The following is a 20,213-nucleotide window of genomic DNA, read 5'->3' as shown; positions in this document are numbered from 1 at the left end:
ACTTCAGGGATGGGGTTGTTATCAGGGGTGGGTGTAGTCGGCCATTAACCCTTGCAGCTCCCCTTAGGATAATAGGAAAGCCTTCTACCTCCCTTCAATGTTCTCGCCGTGTCGTGTTGCAACCGTCTCAACAAGCTTATATTAGCTTTATATTCCTTGGTTACGTGGGGTAGCCCCTCTCCCACAGAGCTGGGAAGTCTGCTGGGGGCCCGTTCTGTCAGAACGATTTTCCCTCTACTGACATGAAATGGCATTAAGTGCCTTATTACCGCCTTTAACCGCAGTATATTTGGCAAAAAATGAAGCATCACGCGGATATAGCAAAAATTTGTCGTAAGCATTTATTTTACATCAGCTTGTAGGGGGAATTATGTTGGTTTGTTTTGACAAAGGGGAAGAAATGTTTGTCTGCCTGTTTCTGGCAGAGAACAAAAAAATATACATAAAATCATATGTAAATTCATAAGAGTTATGTGTTTGTAGCCTTGTGTGGAAAAGGGCAGCGGGGACGGAATGCATCCAAAGGGATGAGGGCACTTCTTGAAGAGATCTCTCACTGAAGATCTTTGGCAGTACCAGTAATTATGCTGAGAAAACAAGCTAAAACTGCCCCCAAAAACAGCTTGGGGATCGATTCTACAGCCTCCTCCATGGTCATTAAGAGACCGAACTACCTGAAACCTCATGGTTTGAGTCTTAAAATAATATCTGAAGTGTTTAGTAGAGATCTATGTACCTGAATTCATCTATTCCATAGAAAATGAAAGACTTGGTTTTTGTTTTTAATTTTTATTTTTTTAAACACTACACTCTCCACTGGAAATCTATTTTTATTTTTTTTTTCCATTTTCCATGGCTGTGGGTTTGGTTTTTGGCTTTTTTTTTGTTTTTTTTTGTTTTGTTTTTGACATGAACTCTCTGTCTCTAAATATCTGGGGAGATTCTTCTCATTATTTCCCTCCTATGTGAGCTTGGCAAGAGAAAAAAACCTTATCACCATTTAGGAAACGACAAAACAGGTTTACTCGGTACATTCTGCAGTACGGCTGTGAATATGGCACAGGACACTGGAAGGTCAAAGGGTTTATGCTCCACCACGACTGATCTCACCTCTTCTCGCAATATCAGATTTGCTGGCTCTGTGAAAGCACAGCTGAAATACCACAAGATAGTTTCAGCCTACGGAGAGGTGGGAGAAAAAAAATGATATTTACAGTTCCGAGGAGATGTTGACTTCCCCTTCCCCTAGCAGTACAGTTTTGTTTTCCTGCAAGATTTCAACTGTTGTAACCAGAACTTTGTGCGCTAGATCGCTTGATCCAAACATCAGGCATGTCTGGTTGGCTGTTTGGTAGCACAACGGGCCCTTCGCTCCCTAATCCAAATCGATTTTTCCATGAAGAGCTGTTTTGCTGCGATGCTGCTGGAGAGATATCAAAGACAGTCTCCCTCAGGTCCAGACGCAGAGTATCTCTCTTCCCATTCAAGTAGCCTCTCTCTGTTTGACTGTACGAATCAGAGAGCTCTAAGACATCAGGACAAGAACTGGCTGATTCAGCGAGCTTTAGGCCTTGCTCAAAATCACTGATCGATGTCTCACTGGAGATGTTGAGCATGTCAAAAGAGCTGCCAAGAGAACAAAGGCATCTGTGAATTTTGTAGATGTCAGCAGCAGGAGGATGGCTGTTGTCTGAGGTATAATCCGACTGCTGCTGGGCAGTGTCAGTGGAGCACTGTGATTTATCGAGCTGCCCTTCTTCATTCACACCAGCTGGCTGAATATAGTCCAGCCCAGAACTATCCCAAGCTTTTGGCCTGTATTTTTGACACTGACAATCTCTGAATAATCTCTCCCTATGAATTTCTGCTCCTGAGCTGCTGTGCTTGTAAGGAGAGGAAGTTTGCAAGGCAGGACACCGGCACAGGACAGCCTGGTCATCTCCAAGGTTCTCTTGCAGATTCTGTCTCTCTCTTTCGAGGGGAGGATGGGTTCCTATTCTTGGGCACCTGTTATCTTCGGCTTGCATGTCTTCAGAGAGCACTGATGGCCTGTTGGACAGCTTGCTTGTGGATGTGCTGTTGTCAAAACTGTCGCTGAGTTTTCTGGACAAAGGCTGGAGCTCGTATTGTTCATTTGCAGTGTTGGACTCCTGGACCTTCCGCAATCGGTTTTGCTTCTCGTTTCCCCCACAGGCATAGGTTCCATTTGGCTCAGAGTCATTGGAATAATCTTTCATGGTGTGGGCACAAGGCCAAAGGATCTGCCCGCAGTTCTTCTCCGGGCCAAAGAAGCAACACAGTGACTGGAAGAAGAAGCTGGCAAACCCACAGCTGATACACTTGATCATCATTATAAATATCCCCAACTTTCTGTAGGCCAGGACTGTAGCGGGCAACATAATGACTCCCGCAGAGAACAAGGCAGATGCTGCCATTGCGGTGGCACAGCTCATCTGCTTCAGGGAAAAGGCCACTCGGCTCAGGCGGTCCGAATGGGGGCACAGGTGGTAGGAGATGCAGTAGTTGACAGTAAAGTCAACGGAAAGACCTACTGCAGCTGAAATGAAGAGAGACTCCACCGCATTGAGCTGCCACTCCAAGAGGACCAAAAGGCCAACAGTTACCAGGACGGTGCCTGCGATGGCGGTCACAGAGAAAACGCTAAGGAGAACATTCCAGGTAGTGAGCAGCAGCACCACAAAAGAAATGGCAATAGAGAGCCCCATGACCACCATTGTTTCTGTGCTGAGACTGTGCTGGAGGTTGTACAGCTCTAGTTTACTGGTAAACCACCCGTTTTGAAGTCCCACAGGGGCAGTTTTCATTTCTTCTGTTACCCAGAGGTTGATTTCTTCATAGAAGTGTTTGGCTTTGCTGTAATTGAAGCTATAATGATAAACAGTTTGAAACTGCAGTACTAAGGCAGCAAGATTTCCCTCTCCATCAAATCTGAGGCCCAGATCGTATGTTTCTGCCCCTTCCCTGCCTTGTTCCAGGAGCATCATTTTGATGCAGTGCAGGAAGACTTCGCTTCCATAAGGGAAAGAGAACTGGTTACAGCACAGGCTGAAGCTGTTGTCTCTCTGGGAGCACTGGCGACTATCCATCCACCTGACAAACTCCTCCATGAAACACACAGTAGATTTCTGCTCTGGATCATGGTAATAGAAAGTTTGGTTCTTCACCTTTTGACAGAATTCAAAGAGCCATTTCTGGGCATCAGGACTTTGGATTGTGAAGGTGGCATCTGCCACCAGGGTGCCATTACTTTTTGGATCGAAATGGTCCCCGTTGTCCACAGGCAGGATACCCCAGATGATAGTGACAGGCATACGCTGCCCTTCTCCGTGCTCTATCCTCTCAAACATGAACTGGTGGCAGTACTCAGAGTCGTACCTCTCAAAGGGGTGGCTTAGTCTGAACACCTGAACAGACGATGACTCGAGAGTCGGGAGTTTGAGCTTTGGGTTGGAACAGGAAATGTAGGCACCTCCGATCGCTAGGGCGGCAAACCAGCAGATCCAGATGTACCGAAACTTGATGACCCCACAAGGCAGAAGCTTTTCAAATAACAACTTGGAGGTTTCACACAACGTCTTCTGGAGACCCCTGAGAACATAGTGGAGGGAGAGAGCGACTCTCTTGTGGCCGGAGTTTTTCCAGTAGTCTTCCGGCTTGTAAACACAGCTTGTTGCAATGTAGCGCTCGTACAGCACAGCCGAAGAAGGAAGCCAAGTCATCATGAATACGAGATTCACCAGGACGGAGGTGCCCATGTAAACAGCAAAGCAGCGGATGGCTATTATATTGCTGATGTAGCTGGCATAGAAGGCAGCACCCGTTGTGAAGCAGGACGCCAGCATGAGATACGCAAAATGGTGCATGGTTTGACTCACCCGCTGTGAAAGCCCAGCAGAAGGGTTCTGGCTCTTGCTCAGGTTCCAGAGGTCAAAGAAGACAAAGGCGTGGTTGGCACAGATGCTGCTGAGAATGATAACAGCTGTCAGGTTTACAAAAGGGAAGTAGGTGAATCTGAAGGCCACCTTGTACAAGAAGTAGGAGATCATCAAAGAGCTGACGACAGTGAGCAGGACCATCAAGGTAATAAAGACCGAGCGTAAATAAAAAGAAACGCTTAGAAAAATAGCTAATATTGCCAGAACTGGATACTTAGTATCCAGTAAAAGATAGTGCTGGAATAGTTTCTGTTTAAGGCCCAAGTCCATTCCAGTGATAGATGTATAGTTATCAAATAGATCCCAGGATTCCAGATTGTCTAAGTAGATCCCCATCATAGACGCACCTTTCCTCGTAGGCAAAAAGAGCAGGCTGTACTTGAGGGATGGCACTTGGTACTCTATTGTCTGGGGACTAAGAAAGTCTCTGTCGACCAAGAAGTGAAGAAGCTGGTAAATAGCATTGAAGCGGGTACATTTTTCTGGGACTTTGGCACATTGAGAGTGTTTCTGTCTGGTGGATTCGGGACCAATGCAAGATGGAGTGAGGATACCTTTGTGGTAGTCTGGAGCGCAGGCACGAAGGAGGGCCAGGGTGTGGGAAATGTCTCCTTGAGTTATTTCCAGACAAGAAGACCTGTTGTACAGGACAGCAATGTAGTTCCCCAGGGACCAACTTGGGCAGCATTCGTTGGCTTCGGTACGTTGGCAGAGGTCTCTAAAATGTACGTGTGACCGTATCTGAAAAACAGCCAAGGGAACATCATGGGAGGTCCACTGTGCACGCTTCGTCTTGCTCCTCACAGTAACCCTGCCCTCCAGCTGTACAAACCATACACTTTCTACTGATTTTATTTTCTATTTACTTCTATTTTTATTTTACTCGTATTATTATTACTAGATTTGTGAGTAGAATCACTGGTAGCCAAGGACACTATGTGCAGTCCTCCAGGGCACACAGTCTTGATGTCTTACCTGTTGTGCCTTGGGACTTCTTGCTCTGTGTGCTTCTCCATTGCAGGCATTACTGTGCTGGCAGCTGCAGGCACACCACTGCAGCTCAGGTGTGGTTGACAACATGACAAGCACTGCTGAGTGTGCAGCATGCAGTGATGTGGATGGGTCTGGGAGCCTGTGCCCTCTGTGTACTGTGGCATGGTTTTAAAGCTAGTTTGGCTACAGCTCCCATAGCTGCATACCTGGCATGGTGTAGTGTGAACACACAGCCTCCTGCCAGCAGGATGTCAGGCACTTGCAGTGGAGGTTTTCTGGAGTCTTATCACCTAGAGTTGTTCAAGATCCTATGGCAAACACAACTAATCCCATTAAACGTCCCTCTTAAAAAACTCACTGTGGCAGTCTCCAGGACCATAGCTCCATTTTGGTAATTGGGTTCTGCTGCTCAACATTCTCAACAGCTTCTGATGGATGGCTTTGGCCTCTGCACAAGGTTTTTGGCCTAGTGACTGCGTATTCTTGTTAAATGGCAGCTGGACTTCAGAGATCGGTGAAATCATTCTTATGTTGCTAGCTAGGTAAAATGCTCTGGAGTTCTCTAGGCTGAAAACTGCTCTGTAGCTTATGTTGTTTTTTTCTGCTAGATATTCAAGATAATGACAGTCAAAAAAGAGAGTACATGTATGTATGTATGTTCTTTGTGACATTACTAACCTTGTCTTGTTCAATTTGACACATGGACTGAATAGCTTGCAAGTTCCATAAGCTCCCAGCAGTTGTAGACATAAATACCAGCTGGGAATAGCCTTTCTCTGAAAGAAAAGAAAATTAAAAAGAACAGAAAAAAACCCCAACAACAGAGTCTGAGGTAACGAAGATGAGTTAACCAGGCTGGTTGGAGTAAACCCTCTGGGCATTGAAATAAATAAATTCATCTTGCAGTCTGTAAGACTGTTTTTCACTGTCATATGTATTTCAAGAAGAAAAGAAGAAAGGGGACTGGTGTTGTGTGCACTGTTTCCTCTGAGCACTTCTAGAATGTTTTCCAGTGTCCTAAAACACTCTGACAGTTCTGTCCACTGTTGAATTCTGGGTGCACAGTGCACACTACTCCATCACCACACCACTCACCTGGGGGACCGCAGAAGAAACCATCTACTCCATAGATTTGTTCCACCATTCTCCGTGTCCTCGCTTCTTGTCCTCCCTGAACAGCCTTCTGTCCTCTGCTAATGCCGATGTCATCGTAGCTAGAAAGAGATGATATCATTTGTGTAAGTAGAGAGATCAGCTGGCAATGAGTGATGTTGACTAGAGAGTCTCCGGTAAACAGTGAAGTGAACACCTGGAGAGTTTAGAGCCTGAATCGTGGTTTCCAGAGGGGGAGGTCCAGGCCCATCTCAAGGCTTTTAAGACTTTAAATCCTCCAGTGCTTGGTTGCTTTTTAGCACAGGACATAGACTGCAATTTGTATAGGTATCTTGGAACAGTGAATCGGTACCTTTATACCCAACATTTTCCCCAAAGCCCACACACCAAATGCAAATACCTTTTCTTCTCAGCATATGGAGAAAGTGAAAAGGTCTTCTTGTAGCCTGTATGGCTCTCTACATTTCTCCACACAATGAGCTTTCTGCCAATGTCGGTATCTCGTGGCTCAAAACCCTGCAGCCAAGCAGAAGGGTTTTCTCATTAGCTTGCATTTTAGCATAGCTTAGCATTCCTTAATGCTTCTCCTAGACACAGAAACTATATGAGCTAACTTGGAGAGATATACGCAATGATTTTTCCCTGGTAATACTGCATCCAAGAGGTGAGAGGGAAAAGAAGTATATTTCTCCTTTCTTTTTTGGGCAAGGATGGCTATAGTGTGAGTCCTCAGCACTGCAGAGACAGGCTGGCGGTTGTTGTTGGCACAGGGTGTGCTCCCTAACCCAGCTCAAGAGTGAAGCTCAGCTCTTCCACAGCTGCCAAGTGCGACCCAAAGTTTGCTGTGCCCCAGTCCTGAGAGATGCACTCTGTGTAAGGAGGGAGGTCTGGAGATGCATCTTTGTAGGCTGGAGCAAACAGTCCTCAGGAGGGAGCTGGAGTGTTTAGAAGCTGCTGAGGACATCCTACAGAGCAGCATGCTGGGCCTCAGGAAGGGGACTTAACACTGAGTACTAACAGAATTGCTTCACCAGTAAGAGCTATTAAGCAGTGCAGCAGTGAAATAGCAAGGAAGGCAAGTCTTCTGCTAATGAGTGATGTCACTATTTCTGTTTTTGTGACCGTGGTATCAAAGAAACAGCAAGCACTGAGCATTACTCTGAAACATTATGTCCATGCAGAAGGAATCTTGCTTTGGTTGCACGCTGTGAAGATGAGAGGGGAAAAGATCACAGCAGATCACTGCTAAATATTGCCATTTATTTCTAGTGGCCTTAGTGTCCTCCTGTCCTGCCTTGCTGCCTCTATCTGCAGAGAAGGAAGGAAGCATAAGCTTGTTTTGTATGGCAAAAAGAACACATTATTAGTCACCCTGTCGATTTTCCTTCTGTTCACGCTGACACGTTGCCTGTAGGGGCTTACCATCAGGGGTTCTGAGAAATCCGGCAGATTTCCAACAAGCAGCCCAGCTAAAGTGCAAACCACAACCGTCACTGAACACAGCACCAGCACAGCAACGGGCCACTCTGCGATCATCTGAGAGTAACTAGAATCAACAGGAGGAGAAAAAATGCAGCTGTTAGAGCCCTTCTGTTATTAGCTTGAAAGCTGCCGTTGAGCCAACATAATGCTAATAAAAGGAAGGAAAAGAATTAGGGAATTTGGGTTTGAGCATTTGTTTATTGAAAAGCTTAGAGGCTCTAGTGCAGATATTAATGAATGTATTAGACCTCCAACCAGATGTTTGAAGGCAACTCTAATTAACTCAGGTAGCCATACTTTGCCTCTCTACATTTTCCTACTTTTTCAGTCAGAAATAATAAAACCAAGACTATCCCATCCTGAGGCAAAAGGAAGCTTTAAATACTTAAAAGGCTGCATTTAGAAGGAGCTTCTTTCTCCCTTGCTTTCTTTTTAACAATTGTACAATTGAAGCCGGTAGCTGTGTTGTTATTTGGCCTGCAGATTTTCTGCCTGTGGACCCTGAGATGTTCAGCTATTCTGAAAGATCTCCTGAAGATAACTATCTCAAGCAAGTCATTATCATTGTTCTAAATTCACTCACTGTATGGAGGCCTGCCTTACTGCTGGGAAATACCTGCAAAGTTAAAGAAGGATGAAAACCACTGATCTGATGTTCAGCCACTGGCAGCAGCAGTCATGGAGCGGGCAGGTTGTTTTTCAGTTTAAGCCTCGTGAATCACTGTGCATAGTCTTGCAACAAAGATCTCTTCTAACGTAGCTTGTGAGAAAATCAGGACTGCTGCTATTGCTCCTGCTGCCCTTCTGATTCCCCATCTGGTGGGCCAAGCTGGATTAATCCAATCAGTGCAATCATAAATATAAAGCTGTCGTATGGACTAGAGCCAGGCACCTGCTTTGAGGATGGCTATCAAGGCAGCGTTGCTATTCAGTAGTGCAGGCTGCACTAGTGCAAATAGAGGTTTTTCCAGGTGGATGAGAAGCATGGAGCAGGGAGCAGCAGCCTTGCCTCTGAAACTGGGCCTGCTGGGGAGGTCACTAATACTGATGCCCTGCATTTCCTAATAGCAGAGTAGGAAAGCCATGATAACAGGGTAGAAGAACAGCAAGGGTTTGATATGGAGCATACCTTTTGGGCATCCTGAAAGCTTTGTCGTGTCTGCAGACAGAAAAGAAAAAAGACATACATTTATTATTTTCCTGCTAAACACCATCCTGGGCTCCTAATGGGCAAGTTAACCCTTTCAGAAGCTGAGCCATTGCTGTGGGAGTTGGTTGGCACTACATGGATTTGTCTAATGAATAACAGGGTCTTTCCGTCTCATTGGCATTTTAAACAAACCTGATGGGAAAACTCTTAGTAACTCCTCTGTGTTGCCCCTCCAGAAAACACAAAGAATGTAAAGGACATAAACAACATAATCCCATAGGAATCACACTGTAACACTTCTCCACTAAAATCTATCTGTTTCAAGAGCTTTCCTGCTGAATTTTTAAATTACCTCTTGGCAACAGCATAACTCTATGAAATGTTATGATTGGGGCTTACAATGCCTATAGTGTTTATTTCCTGTTCAACTCAGCAAGGATTTTCCAGCAAGTCAATCTCATTTCTTTCCCAAGCCATTTCAAAGATGACATTTGTCCAGTCTAGAGGAACCTGTTACAGAGAAAGCAGCTGATGATTCTGTTAATTCAATACTGATACAAATGCAAACACAGACAAATTAAATCCTCTGTTAGTGGTTAGAAATTGAGATGATAAAGGACTAATGTGCCTAACCCTGCATTGCTGTAAAAAAGCAAGGATTCCTATACCACTGGACTTTGCTTGCTGCTTACTGCTTGTTGCAAAGCAGCCTGGAAGACCAAGTTGTATTCCCCAACTTTGTATTTCTCCCTGTATTTCCCTCCCCTCCATCACAGGCAGCAGCTTCACCGGGAGTAGAAGAAATTAACCATGTTCTTATCACTCAGAAACTCTTCCAAGATAAAGGATTAGCCAGCTGACTATCTTGCATTGTAAATGGAGAATGGGGAGGATGGTGCAGAGCTGGATGATGCAGAGTGACCTTGACTCTATTCCACAGGTCACCTTGAGAAGGAAATCCTGATTCTCCCAGGTGCAGGAATGGCAGCTCTGTATATTCCTAATGGGTGGAGAGAGAAAATTCTATCCCTCTATATTTCGGGGGGCATCTGCTGCTTTGAACTGGCGAGCAAAATCACTCAGAGCCTTCTGTGATTCTGATCCTGTCCCAAAGCTCAGGAGATGCCTCCTGAAAGCTGCTGAGCTGCGCTCCCCATGCCTCTTACCTGACTGTTACAATGTGGTGCTGCACCGGCCGAGAGAGTCGCTGCCCAGGAGACCACCGTTTCCAGGGGGTTTCCAAAGCCTCATGATGAGAAGCTGGCACGGGATCGCTGCTGGAAAGGTGGGAACACAACGTGGACCTCTCACCGTGCCCAGGGAGCAGGGGCAGGCCGTAGCTGCCTTGGGGCTCCTGCTGGTTGCAGGAGTAATACAGGTGATGCTGTTGCAAGTCATGGGAGCTCGACGGTACCTGACCATTGGACTGAGTGGAGATTGGCCCCAGTGTGTGGCTGGAGGAGGGCAGGTGGTCTCCCCCCAGCCTGGGAGATGCAGGAATGGGGCAGTGATGGACTGGGCAGATTCTTTCCCAGGAAGTGCCACTGTAGCTGGGCTCAGTGTTGGCAATCTCTGGCATGGCGAGACAGGTCTGGCAAGGTCCTGCATTTCTTTTTGCTCTGTGAGGAAATAAAGGGGTGGTCAAACTTTTCTGGTTTAGAACAGTTTTCAGCTCCTGTAATGGCTATGGTTTTAGAAACCAGGTATGGCTGCAGTGTATAGGCAGAGTTAATTAAATGTTCATGGCATTTAATTAGATGGGCCTCCTTACTCCTTGTTATTTCTTCCAAGACATTTCAGTGCAAAAAGGACAAAACACACTGGTGATAAAGGCAGGGTCCTAATGCAGGAGCACAGAGTAATTACAGAGATCTGAGTCAGTCTGAAGAAAACCCTTCACACACCATAGGATGAGGTCACACTGACCCACAAATGCCTTTGAAATTACCATCTCAGTGTCAGGGAGCTTCAGAAGCACTGTGCAATTTGGAGTTCAGGAAGCAAGAATGATATCGAAACACCTACAGCCTGTGGTGGTTGATCATTGAACGTGCCATAGTGTCTACAGCTGAGTTATATGCTTGCTGTAGTGTCTGGCATTGAGCTTTAAGTATGATGGATGATTTGGGCCAGCTAGAATCACAAAGTGTCTTGAGTTGTCGGTGAATTATGAGTACTGGATTGAGACAAGCATGAGATGGGCTTTAGCCTGAGGCACCTGATGAGATGTGGAGAAAAACTGAAGACTAAATATGACTGAGAAGGGGATATTTGCAAAACTTTGCAGAGTTCAGCTCATTTCTCTTTCAGACAGACATGGAAAAAGACGGAATTTCAGCAATTACAAGTCTCTGGAATTGCACCAGCAGTTAAATAGCAGTATCGATGACAAAAGAGATTTGAAGATTTCTGTTAGCTTAGTACTGCTTGAAAATTGCTATTTTTTCCAGAGAGAAGAAGATCATATTGGCCTTGGCAGCTCATGCTGTGTGCTTTCCAACATCAATTGTGCTTATCAACACTGGGAAACCATATTTCATGATATACAGAATGGGCTCGTTTCACTAAAATCACATTGGGTTATAGCTCTGAAGGCAGCTTACAAAGAAGGCTACAAATTGTTGGCGATGTTTACAAATGTGCTGCACAATCAGATGTCAGCGATGCGTTCATGAGATGGAATCTGGGGCTCAGTGCAGCCTCATCAAAGTCACCTGCACTGGGGGGATCTACATTTAAGCTACGCAGAGCAGGTGCAACAAAGGCAGAGAGGGGAAAGCCTGTGGTCTGTGGTAGGCAACGAATGAAATGGCATATTTAATTAATTATTGCTCATTTACAGTAATTGCAGAACCAAGTAGCCAGGGACATAGTAACCACCACATCCTCCCTGTCTGTGGGAATGAGGTTTATTTGTCAGTATCTCACTTCCACTCTTGAGATTAAAGTGTAACTCCTCTCCCATCTCCCAGGTTTCCAGTGGTTGGAGTGCAAGTTAATTTCATTTGGAGGCTCATAGTTTTGCATTAGCAGAGCTGAGGCACTGAATCATCACAAAGCTGGGACTGTGGTAGCGTTATACTTTTGCAATGTCTGGACCTCTTCTCACTCCCCTTTTGATGTCTCTTATTTTCCCTCTACCTTCAGCGTATCATTTTCCCTAATTTAGATACACCTTAAATAAGTTATTTTCCTAAAATGCAGAATAATTCACAGAGTCTACTGCACCGACCATTTATGCTTCTGGCATTTCCACGCCTGTAAAATTGGACTGCACTGCCATGTTTGCCTGCCTCATCTGTAACACCGGACAGGAGGAAAAGGCTTTCAATGCTAAGAGTTAACAGGCAAGCCCACTCCCCTTGATTATCATCTTGGCTGTGAAATACTGTCATGTTCTATTCTTTCCCCTCATGTGGTCTCAGCTCCTTCCCCTGGCTGCTCAGCAGCTTCATGTTTTAGAATAACTTTACCTAATTCAAACCATTCACTCGTGACTCTTCTTCGTTATCTCCTGAACAATTACAGCCCTGTCAGTCACACTCCAGATCCAAGTTGCCTTCTGCTCATCTCCAGCTCTGTGACAATGTGACCTTGGTTATCCAAAATCTCCAGGGAAACCCAGAGCTCGCACATAATGATGGGTTTGGATAATTACTGGTGGCAGGTCTGAAGGTTTTGAGTCTTCAGTTGCTACTCCCTCAATTAACCAGGGTGCTGGCAGGCTTCACATTTGATCTGCTGAGATCTGCACCAGAGATGTAGGCTGCTCCATGTTTGCTTTCCTTTCGAATGTTCATTCCCATTCAGGGCTGTGTCAAATGTTTGACATCTTTGGGATAGTGTGGGCAGAAGTGGTCTCTTGCCACAGGAAAACAGTCAAGATAACACCGCTGTTATTTCTTATGTTTGCTTGTGCTTTTAAGGTGACGAGTGCACGTACCTGGAGATTATAGGAGGGCTTATTGCATTTCACTCTCACCTATTATGCAGGTTCACTGCCCAGCTGGCAGGGAGGGATGGGCACCTGTCAAGCAATTCATCTCCTCCTTTGGCAGGGTCACATTCTCATACACTGGAACATTTCTGTGTAGTTACTCCTTGTTTTACTATTTCAATCACATTTCCTTAAGGAGCCTTACAATCTTTTTTTTTTAACGAGACTCCTGAGTATGCTAAATCTTCATGAAAAATTAATGAGACTGAAAAGCTCTCCTTCCCACATAGTCTGCCAAGAAAAGTTTTGTTTTATTATTCTTCCCATTGACTCGCCTGAGCAGCCTTACCCTCACCGCAGGCAGCCAGCAGTGCTGTGGGTACAGGTGTTTGTGATGGGCTGCAAGCAGACACTAAGGGCTCAGCCATCCCCTTTTGTGGCTACATGAACAGCCTTGCATAAAGAAGCATTTATTTACGTGCTTGCTCAGGAGGCAGAGAACTATCTGTTCAAACGAGCAAGGATTAGACAGGCAAGCAAAGCTCAGACCCCACCCAGTGCCTGAGATTTAAGGCTGAGACATGCAGAGCTAAGGGGATGCAACCCCCCCCAGACAGGTGGGGATGGCCTGCCGTGAAGACCCCATGTCAGTGCAACTCTTTGGGTTTTCAGAATGAATTTGTGTGTTGTTGACCTCAGGATGTGCCTTGATCCAGAGAATCTGAAGAGCTCAGATGTGTTGCGTTCAGTCTAACAAATGGCAGCGTGGTCAAAAACATGGGGGTGGCTCAGTGCCCAGGATCGTGGGCTTGTTGGCATTTCTAGAAAACTGCAATGATGGTGGCTTCCAGCCTGGATTGAGGCACCAGCTAAGGGAACATATGGCACAGGGGGCAGAAGGAGAGGGAAAAAAAACCCTTTGAATTGAAACCAGTTCTTGTCCAAAGCCAGGTGAAAAGAGGACTCTATCCAAAACAGGCCGAGCACCTCTAACAATACCTCACCACTTGCAGGTGCGGTTGCTCACCTTATTCAACGATAAAAACCCCCCAGGGAGGCCAAGTTCGACAGCAGCACAGTGGGGCACGAACCACGAGAGTGCCAGCCGGGCAGCACCGCTCTTTTAAACGCCGAAACGAGGGGCTTAGAACGAAAGGCACATGCCCCTCGATGGCGCTGGACGGCAGTGCCAAGCCTCGGGATAACCGAGCCTCGCCCAGTCACCCCCCCCAAGCAGTTTAGCGCTCACCACCGTCCCCGCTCTCCGTGCTCCTACCTGGGCGAGGCGGAGCCGCGGCCACGACGCGTCCCCTCGGGCCGCTGCTCCCGGCGCGGCGAGGCCGGCCCGGCCTCCATGGCCGGCGGCGGAGGCGGCGGGGCGCTGTCCGCAGCTCGCGGTGCTGAACGCTCCCGGCGAGGCGGCGGCGGCAGCTCCGCGCGGCGCTTGCGCGACCGCGGAGGCGGGCCCGGAGCGACCGGCCAATGACCACGGGGCGCTGCCGGTGGAGGCTGAGGGCGGGGGGTGGTTCGAGTGGATGCTAGGTGGTGTGCGTTAGACCCCCGTAGTCGGGGGGAGGCTGTCAGGAAGGTACAGGTGAGAACTCTGGGCAACCCGAGAATGTGGGGTTCTCTCTGAGATGAAGCAAAGAACCTCACCCAGCCCCAAACTCACTGTGCACCCTCAATGAAAGACATGCGGTAGAGCAGGCTATATGTTCAAACAGTGCATTCTTAGAGTTGCTCGTCCCTTGTTCCATGAACAGTTGTGCTGATTTGGCCCAGGGTAGGAAAGCTCCCAATGACACTCTTAGACTTCATATCACATGCACAGGGCAGCATGTTGAAGTGCAGAAGTTCATGATACAGATTTTAGCAGAATTAGGTTTGTTTAAATAGATGGTAGCTTTGAAACAACTGAATTGAACTCTAGAAGAACACCAGGAGGTCAGATCTGCTAACACTGGTAATCAGTACTATAGCCCCATGTGAACGTCTGATTTTACTTGTGCTGGGAACAGCCTGAGCCTTTCTCTTGGCTGTGTAGATGGCCAGGGGAGTGGCAGAGACATTCTCCCTTCTCTTAACCCTACATGTGGCCATGGGCATGGCTGTGACCTTCTCCTTTCTCATGGCTCTGTCTATGACCCTTACGGGGGCAGTGACCTTCTTTCTTATGAGGGTGGCATCCTTCTTGCTTCACATGATACAAAAAAGCCAAAGAAAAAAGGGAGTATTAAACCAGAGAGGATCCTGTAATTCCCACTAATCCTCTAGCTGTTTTGAAATAAGCCCTTCCTGCCTTAATGATTTAAATGCCCAAGTCAGTTTAAAGAACAAAAAGCTTTCTCTAATGCTACTATACTCTGTCCAACTGTAGGCTATCACCTCTTCAAACCCAGCAGGAGGGACTTCCAATAGCCCGGCTTCAAGTGTCCTAGTGAGTTGAAACTCACTGGGGTGCTGCCCGCAGTGAGGGGAGCAGGCTGCTTTGCTGAGCCTTAGCCACAGAAATGTCTGGTAGATCAGATATGTCGAGCAGCCAGAGAGTAGCTTGTATTATGTTGCTCAGCAGGAAAGACTAAAACCTGGTATCTGCTGAAAGGATTGGCTGGGATTAATGGGATGGCAAGGATATGGTTGCTGTTTCCTTTTCTTTCTTTCTGACGCTAAATAATAATACTTACAGCAGCAATGATAATAATAAAGCTATGGGAGCTGAAAGGACGATGGGAATAGGCTGAATTGCAAACATCCCACTGCTTCTGACAGACAGTCACACATACAGCTTCTAGTTTGGCTCAGTGCAATGTGTGAACTCCCTGTCTGTGAAGCGAGGCTGATAACACTTCCCCACTCCCACAGCTTGGCAGTATCCCTCTGTGGCCTGTGAAATATTCAGTGCCTGGATTTTTTTAAAATTGCCCTTAAACGAGGACTACAGAAGGGCTCGTGCTCCCATGTAGAGGCTAAGCACTGTGCAAGGTGTCAGTGGGGCTGCTCACCTCTTTCTCAGGGCTGTTTTCACCCAGACAGAGACAGAGCATTGCAATGATTTAGTCACATGTTGGAGCTGGATCTTCGCCGTGATAATTCACATCCAAGACCTACCAGCATCACCTGGGTCCAGCTGGTCCCCAGTGGTGAGAGGGGCACAGAGAGAAGTTGCTGAAAATGCTATAGAAACTAAGAGAAAAAATAGAAAAAAAAAATAGAAGAAAAAAAGAAGGAGATGTAGGTTCAGGACTATTTAAAAAAAGCAGACAGGCGTTAATGGAAATGTGTGTGGAAAAGGAGAAACTTGGTGAGCAGAGATCAAGGGAGAAGGAAAATATACAAGTGAATGGGATAAGGATGCACTGAGGGTGATGCAAGAGGTGGCTGAGGTAGGTTTACAGAGCTGCTATGCTGCAAAACCACTTTGTCATCCACGACAGCAATTTTCAGCTACTGACCCTGAGAAACCTAGGGGGTCCATCAAGTACTCCACGTTTCACGAAGAGCATCCAAGAGCAGGAAACCTTCTGTGTGGGGGTTTGAGCTCCATTTCTTTGGCTTGGTGCACCCTTTGAGCACCAGGGGAAGAAAAAAAAAGTGAGCTGGAAATATTACCTGCACCTCCAGTTAGGGTAAAACCTAAGGGCCTTTATTCCCTGGCTGCAGTGATCCACAACAAGCAGCACAAGTTTGCACACAGCTGAGGCATTTCATCATCCGGCACAGCCATGTTATGCAGCAATGCTTCAGAACAAGCCTGTGCCTTTCTGGCCAGACACCCACATTCTGCTGCTTCCTTGCTCTGCTCTATGTGTCTTGCCAGCACAGAGGAAGAAACAGCAAGTCCTGCAGTCCTATTGGCAGCTGATGCAAACAGCCTGCTGCAAATGCAGCTCTGTTCACACCACGCCATTTACATTCATGGAGGAGACTGGCTTTTCTTAGACCTTTACCTGATCAGCACAGTGGATACAGGCTGGTCCAGATCCATACCTTTGGATGGGGATGCATCCCTGCCTCTCAGTGCAGGCAGTGCTACTCTAGCTCTCCAAAAAACCACATTCAGACCTAACTGTTTGCAATGGTGACCCCACTGCAATGACAAGGATTGTGCTTTTTACAGCAAAATCACTCACATTGTGTGTTTTATGAACAGCTGAGCTCTTGGAGTCACCATGGTCACATCAAGGCTGGAGATGACAGCTCAGCCTACAGCTTCTCTGCAGCTGCACTCGCTGCTTCACTTGGCAGTAGGCTGCCAATTTGCAAGCAGTGTGCACTGTCTTGCAGATCTGCAGCCAGCTGCATTGGAACTCAGGTCTGCCCGTGCTCACTGTAGCAATAAAATAGCAAGGGTATTTTTGCAAGGGACTGCATGCCAGTCCCTTCCTATGCTGGAAGGTTTCTGTGAGTACACAGCAGTAGTCCTGAGCTTTTCTGCTTCATAAACCTCTTGTTGCCTCAGCCCATTAAATTGCTTCCTTAGCTGGAGCACAAGTCTCTGTGGGGGCTGGTGCTGTGTTAGCAGATTGAGCCCCATTCACCTTCACTGGACAGAGCTTATTTTACAGGTGAATTTATCTACCCCCTTAATGCAAGCAACTTCAGGAAGGTTTAATTTAGTATAGAAAGCTGCTTTAGTTACAGGCTGAATGCCATGACCTGATGTATCCAAAGAGCTGCTTACTTGTAGACTGACGCTTAGGCCAAAAACATAATCTCTGAGGCTGAAAGAGAAAGGTCTGGGTGCACGGTTTGTCTCCTGTATACTGATCTGATTTCCTGCACCAGTTGCACAGCACAAGCAATGCCACTCAAAAGGACACATATCTCTGCACACATTCACACTCAGTGGAGCCTGTCACATTCCCCTGTGTGACTCCATTTACATGTGTCAGGTGAAGTTGTCTGCACTGATAGGAAGCATCCTCTGCAACCAATGCATCAGCACACAGCATGGGATTTCAAGGGGACTAAGGAATCAGGCTCACAGGACCTGCTATTATTTCTGCCCATCACAGGCATACAGCAGTAAGGGGCAGAACACCCACAGAGAACTATTTCACCATTGTCTTGGCAGGGAAAATCTCCCTGTAGAAATATTGTACCATTTTCTGCAGTGCCTTGTGCTGGGACCACAGCCATGTTTGCTCTGAAGCAGCCCATATGTTCGCACTGTTTCCCAGTGTGACTGAGAGCGAGCCAGTTCCCTCAGAGCATCTTGAGATATGCAAGACTTCATTTTTTGCAGGTAAATATGGTCCTCATGAAAGTATGGGACAAGTTCTCAGCTTGAGGAAGGTCAGAGAAGATGCCAGGGTATATATCAACTGCTATCTTGTCTAACTGTGTCTGCTGTGTCTTCTTTAGCTTCAGAAAGGTTTGAAAATCACAACTGACTTTTAGCAGAACTGAGGATCTCGCAGACACCCTTCACAGAATGGCCCTAACAGGACGTGGCTGAATTTGTGTACAAAATCCAACACTTCAAAACCAGCCATCCCCTTCCCAGGCTCCTGCAGTTCACATGTGAGACCCACATTTCAAGCCTGGTTCTGCAAAAGAGGCTGAGCCCAAATGTTTCACAGCATATTAGAGCCTAGCACCAAGATACCCATATCTCTGGAGTATTGCTGATTGCTTTCAGGTTTCTTTGTGCTTAAAAAAGCAGGAAAAGAAGGGGAAAAGATTTGGCATTAAGGATGCAGTGAATGGAGGAAGATCCTTCCTTTCAAAGCCCTAAGAATAAATGAAGACGTGTTGCCACTTATCTGAAAAGGGCTGTGTTGAAGAATTTTACAGAGCAGCAGCCATGGATCAAGATAAGGACTTCACAGAGCAGCAGCTACGGAGCAGGGTAAACAGCATGAGAACCAAGGACACCTCTAGGAAAAGAATGGCTTGTGGCTTTGAAGGGGGGGTTTAGGGTTGTTATTGCAGTAGCTTTCCTCCAATTAGTGTGTGTGATTTTTGAATGCCCTCGTTTGCCTGCTATAAAAGTATGGCTTTTCGGGCAATAAATGGACACAGCTATATTTAACCATAATGGTGTGTGGCTGTTTGTCATAGTGCACTGACCTTTTGCCTTCAGGTTCACCTGCAGGGCTGAGTCTCGGGGAAAGCCCTGGCATGGTGTTAGTCACCCTCTCTACATCCTATGCACATCCTAGAAATGGGAATTTTGCCTGGGTTCTGTCATTCAGGATTCATAGCACATACACTGCCTGCTGAGTGTGAGAGGATGCTGTGCACGATATGTGACCCACATTGTTAACACAGTCTTTGATTCTTTCAGCTCCAAGAGAAAAGCAGCAAGCTAGATACAGACCTGATAAAGACCATGAGGGAGAACATGAGGAGCCTACAGAGTTTTTGAAGTAACCCCAGGACAGCCAGGATACATAAACTCTCGAGGGAGAGGTGCTCCTCTATTGTTAGGAAGATGTAGGAGGAAGGAGGACATGGTTGACAATCACCCTGTACCATCCATCCTGACAGAGAAAGAAACAGGTCACACATTTTCTGCTACATCTGTTGAATCTCTGCACAACTTCCTTTTCTCATACCGTATTTGTTCACGGCCTATTGCAGGTAAATTGTTCCTTAAAATGGATTGATCACAGTTCAGTGAGCCTCAGACATTACATCTTCATTCCGGAAGTACAGGCTAATAGTAAAGAGGCACACTGAGAGGCACTGAGAGGGGAAAAGAATCTTATAAAATACTGTCCTGTGGTAACTGTGAAATGTGCCCTTGGAGGCTTACGCCTTCTGCTTTACCTTCAAAATATTTCCACAGAGCTGCCTCTAAATCCCACGGAATGCTGCTCCCCAGCATGCACATCTCTGGCATCTCCCTCCTGGCCTGGAGGTTCCTTCTGCTCGGAGCTCCCCTGCTTTGCTAGCGCAGGATGTAACGAGTGCTGCTGGTTCCTGTGGTTTTGTGGCTGACACGACACGTGTTATCTCTGCTCAGCAAACACAGCCAAGGTATCAGTTGCCAGGAGACTCTCAGCCTTTCTAATCTAATTGTTCAATAAGGAAAGTTTGTCTTGAGAGCTCCAGAGAGCATTTAACTGTCTGCCCTCCTGCTCCAGCCATGTAAGGAGAAGACCATGCTGCTCTTTTTATTGTGGCAAAGCTTATTTAAGGGCTTCCTGCTCTCCTCTTCTTCATCTGAGTTTGTTAATACAGTTCTAACAGGTTTATGGGCAAAGGAAAGTCTCAGCCTGTAGGACTCTGTCCATACCATGGAAGAGAAAATCAGATGAATCAGCAAATCAGATCAGTGGTTATCAGCTAGAAAGTTTTAATATGGGAATAGCTTTTAAATTTACAACCCTATTATGTCATTCTTTCTCTTGATTCATCTAAGCTTTGTTGCAATGACTGCAAAATATGAATATTCTAGTCTTGCCAAGGATGCGTTTAAATTCCACTGATGAGTGACTTCATGCTGTGAGTCTGTAGGAAAAGCCTTTTTCTCCCAGAGCTGATGTTTGTAGACCACAACATGCTCAACCCATTAGTGGTGGCATCTCCTTGGCTCTCCCAGGGCACTCGTATTATCCTACAGCTGCTGACCTAC

General features: G+C 46.5%; 1 protein-coding gene across 1 annotated transcript; it reads right to left on the bottom strand.

Annotated features, from left to right (window-relative positions):
* Window positions 1–318: 318 nt before the first annotated feature.
* On the bottom strand, window positions 319–14,059 carry DISP2 (dispatched RND transporter family member 2). The gene is made up of 8 exons (XM_015863269.3): window positions 13,908–14,059; window positions 9,861–10,313; window positions 8,674–8,703; window positions 7,485–7,608; window positions 6,463–6,578; window positions 6,045–6,163; window positions 5,628–5,725; window positions 319–4,697 (listed from the first exon to the last, which is right to left on the bottom strand). Exons 1-8 carry the CDS (start codon window positions 13,985–13,987, stop codon window positions 1,278–1,280), a joined length of 4,440 nt encoding a protein of 1,479 aa, XP_015718755.1. The 5' UTR covers window positions 13,988–14,059; the 3' UTR covers window positions 319–1,277.
* Between the last annotated feature and the right edge of the window lie 6,154 nt (window positions 14,060–20,213).

This window comes from Coturnix japonica, chromosome 5, assembly GCF_054131305.1.
Source record: "Coturnix japonica strain WE chromosome 5, WE-NBRP24, whole genome shotgun sequence".
NCBI lineage: Eukaryota > Metazoa > Chordata > Aves > Galliformes > Phasianidae > Coturnix > Coturnix japonica.
Note: the sequence above shows the minus strand (reverse complement) of the source record. Positions and strands in the feature narration are given on the sequence as shown.

Bases quoted from the DNA above. Each gene is read 5' to 3' on its own strand.
- DISP2 (XM_015863269.3), bottom strand. From the start codon at position 13,987: ATGGAGGCCGGGCCGGCCTCGCCGCGCCGGGAGCAGCGGCCCGAGGGG. The intron at 6,579-7,484 runs GTAAGCCCCTAC...GCTTGGCTGCAG, and splicing joins ATTTCTCAGAACCCCTGATG to GGTTTTGAGCCACGAGATAC. The intron at 5,726-6,044 runs GTGAGTGGTGTG...CTTTTCTTTCAG, and splicing joins TTTCTTCTGCGGTCCCCCAG to AGAAAGGCTATTCCCAGCTG.